A 6,698-nucleotide genomic window follows, 5' to 3' on the forward strand; every position below is an offset into this window, starting at 1 on the left:
CGGACACATTAAACCAAAACAACGTGATGGCATCCTTCTATCCCATACATTCGGACATCTGTTTATAGACACTGTCGTTCCATTTTTTCGCCAAGGCTCTGCGGTACGACTGGAAGGTCAAAGTGACCTTTTCCAGTTAAAACTGAATTTTAGAAAAGGAATTAGACGTACTTTTATCGGTTTTTATCGGTTTAAATTGAAAAGGCCGAGCCTAAAACCTGACCTTTTTCGGTTAAAACCGAATTTACGAAAATGGATTCGACGTACTTTTATCGGTTTTTATCGGTTTAAACCGAAAACTCCTAACCCTAGGTATATTTAACATGCGTCATTTGATGTAATCTCATTCAGGGAGTATTCGTTGTCCGCCTGCCGAGCCTCTTTGTTGAGACATCGAACATTCGGATAGATTCAGCCTTGGGAGTGAATATTGTGAGAGTCTATCGAATTTCTTATTGAGCATAAAAAAATAACGGGATTACTCGTGCGACGAAAATAAGTAATATGCATGGGTCTCCACTACAAAGCGATGTAGTGAGGCAAGCCCTTGTAGTTGACTTGTATCAGAAGGATAGAGGAAAATAATTTGTATTATTAAAAAAAAAAAGAGAAGATACCTTACCAAATCATCAACCAAGATCATCACTATATGGGGCTGCTTCGCGTGGCATTGTGAGACGGCCGTCAAAAGCAATAAGACGATCAATATCATTCTGCAAAGAAAGAACCGACCACAACTGAGTGAAATTTACTTTCGCGCCAAGCGCACTCTATGAAACCGCGATGGAAATGTTTCTCGTTATATTCGCGTACAATAGAAAAGAGGACACTTATGCAACTGGATGGTTTATATATTCTAGTTAATCTGACGGTGTTACATCCGGCGATAATAAGAAGAATGACGGTAGCTGGAAATCCCAACTACTCGTGATGTGTTACTATAGCCGACGTTCCTATAGGCGCACTTCTCCACGATAAACTGAAGACACCAATGGCTGGCCTTTAGCGAATCAGTCCAACCCACGAGGAGCATGATATTTATCGTGCTCCAGTAACCGTACAGGCACGGTGTGGGCGGTCTTCCAACTCTGAAACGGATCCATCGTTGCCGCGCTACATACCCCACTCTTCTGATAGGCTAGACAAATTTAAGGAAGACCAACCGTTGATGTTCCGGTTCTATCGCGGTGAACTATTTATTGAGTCCGGCAATTATTCGGGCCGAGGAGGAAATCAGCATATGTATGCACGGGCTTCTGCCTTTTGATTGCCTCAGGCTCTCGGTCGTATGGTTGTTTTAGCCAATAAACACCTTTGAACCTTTGAACCTTTGGACAAGTTTCCCAGTTTTATTTTGAAATAAGAGTAATAATCGAAATACAAGTATTTCGCGCGGCAAAAAGAAGACTCGTTCTTTTCACTCACCCTGTTCGGAATATGGCCAGGCAAATCTGCAGTGAATTTGTTCGAAACCAAATTGCACTCCACCACCTGAAGGCGATGATCTGTTTATCAACTGGCTCCGAAGGGAAACTTGTAACGGCCATTTATTTACACGCTCTCGCCAGTTGCGCGCATCCCTTCCACGCTATCGGATATTGCAGCTGCTAGGGGGAGTGACACCACGTGTTTTCGGCTGCCAACATCTGGGGGAAAGAGAAAAGGGAGCGTTGCTCGGTTCAGAGCAAACCATGATGATCCACGAAGGGGGAGGGAGTAAATGAGTGGCTGTAACTCTTTTATATTTTGCTTACTTTATTTCGCCCTTTATTGTGATGGTTTTGTAGCGCAAACTTATTTATTGTATGTGGGTCGGGTTTCTGCGAGTGCTACTGTAGCTATGAGTAGCTACAGTCTTGCACCCAATATACAGAATGTTCCCCGCTTGTTTAGGAAAAAGAATTGTGTCGTCGAGGTTGTACGTATCAAAAGCTAGTCGCATCCGACGTTGCTTTACTTTATGTCACAAGATTTGGTCCATCGAATTTTATTCTTGTCATTCAACCCCCCCGTCCCCCCCCTCCCCCCCCCCCAAGAAAGACAACGTCTGCATAAGAATTAAGGTGCAACCCCACCGTGCATGACGCTTTGGTGCTTTTTTGGCGGCTTATAACTTTCTTGCTATGTATATTACAATTATAAAGTTAGTGTCAAATTAAAGAGCTGTTTTTCAGCGATACTTTAATGTCTCGTTATTACGATTATTTTTAGTTGTTAGTTATTTATTTAACTTTCCATAGACCACAGCCTGTAATATTGAAAAAACTATTTCTCGAGTTGTAACGTCCCATCCCCCACGATATTTTACGTGAGCGTTCGGTTGGATGCAATAAATTTAAAAATAAGCAACGAACTGTACAGATAATGTATATTTTAAAATAAAAAAATAAAGTTTAAAATGGTAGTTGTTTGGGATCTGAAGACAGTACAACCCGATCGACTGATGGTAGCGGTTTATCAGAATGAGAACATGGCGGGTTTTTTCCCACGCGTGCCCCGTTGCCCACTTCTTCGTCGTCCCGTGTCCATTCTCCAACATCCTCCCACCCAACAAAGTCAGGCCAACTGTTTTGCCGGAATTTCTAGACGGTAAAGAAGCTGGATGGGCCTTCTTATCTTCACGCCCCTTCCGAGTCGAATAGTGCAGGCACGGACTTTCCCATCTCGACCAGGGAAGGTCTTGTCGACGACGGCCAGATCCCAGAATGTTCTTGGGCGACGGTCGTTCCTGAGGAGCACCACATCTCCCACTTGGATGCCGCTTGAGTCAGATGAGCCTACCGTGTGCGCAGATTGTAGCTCCAAAAGATATTCCTTCCGCCATCGGGACCAGAACACGTCTAGCAGAGCTTCACGTGTCTTCCACCGCCTGGATAATTCTTGTTGAGTGGACCGTTCCGCTTCAACGGTTGTAGGAGGTAAAGACGTAAGCATTTCGCCGATTAGAAAGTGTGCAGGTGTTACCGCCGAATTCAGAAACCTCACTCAAACTACACTCAAACTGAAGGGCCCCTCCACTTCCTCGAGGAAGGCGCGAGGGCCGGCGCTGGCCAAACGCGAGGACGGATCCGCCGTCGCGATTGGCCAGCGCCGGCCCTCGCGCCTTCCTCGAGGAAGTGGAGGGGCCCTTCAGTTTGAGTGTAGTTTGAGTGAGGTTTCTAAATTCGGCGGTTAGAACCTCTTCATCGGCGGATGAAGTAATTTTCGTTAGAGGTCGCGAGTTAATTACCGCTTCCACTTCTATGAGCACGGTTAGCAGTTCATCATACCTCAGACAGCTTTGCTTCAACGTCTTCCGCAACGCTGTTTTGACAGATCTTATTAACCTCTCCCAGAAGCCGCCCCATCATGGGGCTCTTTCGGCTGAGAACTTCCAGTGTATCCTGTTGTGTCGTAAGTGTTCTAATATGTCTTCCTCGGCGTTGAGCCTCCATATCAATTTCAAGTCCTTTGAAGCACGCTTCAACGTGCGTCCGTTGTCCGAGTAGATGGTTTTGCAGATACCTCTTCTAGCTGTGAATCGTCGGAACGCCGCCAAAAAATCTGGCGTCGTTAGACTGCATGTCAATTCCAGGTGGACTGACCTGGTTATTGCGCAAGTAAATATTACAATGTATGCTTTTTCTGCTCCTGTGGAGGAGCGGTGAAACAGTGGGCCTGCGAAATCAATGCCTACAACTGAAAATGGGTCCGATGGAGCAACTCGATCTTTAGGTAAGGGTGCATACGGTTCGCTTGCCGCTTTTACAGAGAACCGCTTGCAAATTAAACACCGATTAATTGACTTTTTGACCACTTGGCGTGCTCGCAGTATCCAGGATCGGTCTCGCAGTTGTGTTAACGTCTCTCTTACTCCAGCGTGTAGTATTCTTCGGTGTTCTCTGTTGATTAGTAACTTGTTGAAGGCATGATCGGAGGGTAGAATAATTGGGTGTTGTTCGTTTGGCTTCAAGTTGCTGTATTGCAGCCGTCTTCTGAGCCTGACGATATCTTGATCATCTTTAAACGGTGCGAAGCTCCGTATTGTTGAATTCTCCATGAACTGCTTGCCAAACGCTTCTTGCTGTGTCTTTATAATCCAAAAGGTTTCAGCAGCTTCTAGTTTGACCGTTGACAGTGGTCCTGCTCTTCTGTCCAGATTCCTTAAGTTGAAGCAGAATCGAAGTATCCAGGACGTAATGCGAAGAACCCTCTGGAGGCAGTTAAACTTGCCTAAGTCAAATAAGTCGGGCCTCATGCTTTGGGAAGTGTGGAGTACTTGTGTCTTCCTTTCTTCTACGTGGCTCTCCTCATTTCCTTTCGCTATTTCCTGAGGCCAAGCAGATACAGCTAAACTTAGCCATGCCGGCCCCTTCCACCAGAGCGTATTCTGGACTAGATGTTTGTTTGTTTTTGTTTGTTTGTTTATTTTTATTTTTGACACAATTGTCAGGGATGTTGGGACAAAAGGCGAAAACGAATCACCGATATTCCTCGCGCGAGCAGGTCAGCCGGATTTGATTCACCTGGGCAGTGATGCCACTGGCTAGGCGAGGATAGAGATTGAATCTCTGCGACTCTATTCGAAACGAACGGTTTCCACCTGCTTGCTACGGACTTGATCCAGTAGAGGGTCACCGTGGAGTCTGACCAAAACCATGTGTCTCCACTTAATGATAATTTCTTTTTCACGTTATTCATGAGGCGAGCCGCTGTAAGGGCTGCTAGTAGCTCCAATCTTGGCAACGATACATCTTTGATCGGGGCCACTCGTGACTTCGAGATGACGAGTCTGACGTCCAAATTTCCATTTCCATCTTGGGCCCTGGCGTAAATAGCAGCTCCGTAAGCTACCTTGCTGGCATCTGCAAAAACGTGGAAGGTCGTGCCATTATAAAAGGGTACCGCTCGGAGAATGCGAAGTTGTCCTAGTAAAGCGAGATTTTCACACCAGCCTTCCCATTCTTGCTGAATGTCTTCGGGTAGCGGGTCATCCCACTCTATACCGCGTTGCCAAATTCTTTGAAACAATATTTTGGCTTTGATTACAAACGCCGATAAAAGCCCAAAGGGATCATAAATGCGCGACGTCGCTTGAAGTACCAGTCTTTTAGTCCATTTTGCTGACAGGATGAACAAGATCAAGCTGAACACTTCGAAGTGTAAAGTGTCGGTGTCTGGGTTCCAGAGCACACCCAACACCTTGCTCGCGTTCGTCGGTTCGAAGTGGATGTCAGGGTGCACTGACGTTTCGTCTGCTACTCGACGTAACTCGCGGCTATTAGTTGTCCATTCGCGAAGATGCATTACCGCTTCACTTAGTATCATAGCCACTGTATCACACATAGCCTGGGCTTCCTCGACGGTCTGTGCTCCTACCACATAGTCGTCTACATAGAATTGGTTTCCCATTTTGCTTGCCGTTTCTGGAAACCGACCCTTCACACTTTCAAAATGATGCCGCAGGGTGGCCGCCAAGAGGAAAGGGCTTGAGGTTGCTCCAAAGGGCACTCGATTCATTCGCCAGACTTCAATAGGTGGCAGATCCTCTCCGCAAGCAGGCAGATACTTGTACCATAAGAACCGTAGAGCATTTCTGTCTTGTTCAGCCAACCTGATCTGGAGGAACGCCTTCTCAATATCTGCCGTAATCGCAATCTGGTAAGTACGGAACTTAAGCAGAAGGTCTAGAATGTCTGGATTCAAATTTGGCCCTTTGTGAAGTGTGTCGTTTAGTGACAACTGTCCGGGACCACTGGACGAGCCATCGAAGACTATTCGCACTTTAGTAGTTTCTTTTTCATCTTTAATTACAGCCTTGTGTGGCATATAGTACCATGGACCATCCATGTGTTCCTCTTCGACTTTATCGGCAAAGTTGTTTTCAAGGTACTCCCGAATGACTCGGTCGTACTGATTCAACTGTTTCCCGTTTTTCAGGAGGCGCCTGGACAGCCCTTCCAGCCGTCTCCGGGCTATATCCTGATTGGTGGTCAAGTTGTTGACGTTCTCTTTCCAAGGAAAGCAGACTTCATAATAGTTATCACGTTTCTTAATTGTGGAAAGAAACCATTGAAAGACTTCGTCCGTGCTTACGTCGTGTTGCTCTCTTTCCAGAACGCCAAGGGTTTCAATTTCCCAGAACGCCCGTAGCTGTTGAGAAAGCTGGTCGCTTTGATGTCGAGTCATTACCTGCATAACAGTTGTTTGGCGCCAGCCCACTTCCGGTGATTGCCGTACTGGCCCTTGCAGTGTCCAACCAAATATTGTTTCTACCGCTGTCAAATCTCCGTCAAGTCGCTTGATGGACCCAGTGACAGCCTTCCAGTAATTATCCGCTCCGATCAGTATATCAATGTCAATGTCGACCCCCTTGGACTCTGAGCACGAAAGGTCGGCGAGTTGCAGCGTGCAGGTTTGAGCTGTCCTGCAGAGACTTACAGGGAACACAGAAGAATGGCAAATGGCAGGAACTTCCAGAGCCTCAATTCGTACCCCTCTTCGATCGTGTTGGCTTTGGAGCCATACCTCTACCTCGCGGAGTTTCCTCGCATTACCAAGGGTTGTATCACCAAAGACTGTGATGCTCAAGGCCTCTTTTCCTAGAACCTGACAAGACAGCTCGTTGACAAGCCTGGACGTCACAAACGTGCGCTGGCTCCCTCCGTCCAGTAAGCACCGGAAGAGGCGGCGCTTAGTCTTCCCTTCAGCTCAGATTG

The 6,698-nt window shown here is 46.6% G+C and overlaps 1 protein-coding gene across 1 annotated transcript in view; it reads right to left on the reverse strand.

Annotated features, from left to right (window-relative positions):
* The window catches only part of LOC115323378 (arylsulfatase B), a 45,240-nt gene extending 39,849 nt beyond the window's left edge, over positions 1-5,391 (reverse strand). Inside the window, exons 1-2 of the mRNA XM_042291610.1 lie at positions 4,935-5,391; positions 4,732-4,844 (exon numbers count right to left, since the gene is read on the reverse strand). Of these exons, the coding sequence (XP_042147544.1) occupies positions 4,732-4,844; positions 4,935-5,391 (570 nt within the window). The remainder of the gene's footprint in view (positions 1-4,731; positions 4,845-4,934) is intronic.
* Positions 5,392-6,698: the final 1,307 nt, after the last annotated feature.

This window comes from Ixodes scapularis, unplaced genomic scaffold (genome assembly GCF_016920785.2).
Source record: "Ixodes scapularis isolate PalLabHiFi unplaced genomic scaffold, ASM1692078v2 PGA_scaffold0__279_contigs__length_252992795, whole genome shotgun sequence".
Taxonomy (NCBI): Eukaryota; Metazoa; Arthropoda; class Arachnida; order Ixodida; family Ixodidae; genus Ixodes; species Ixodes scapularis.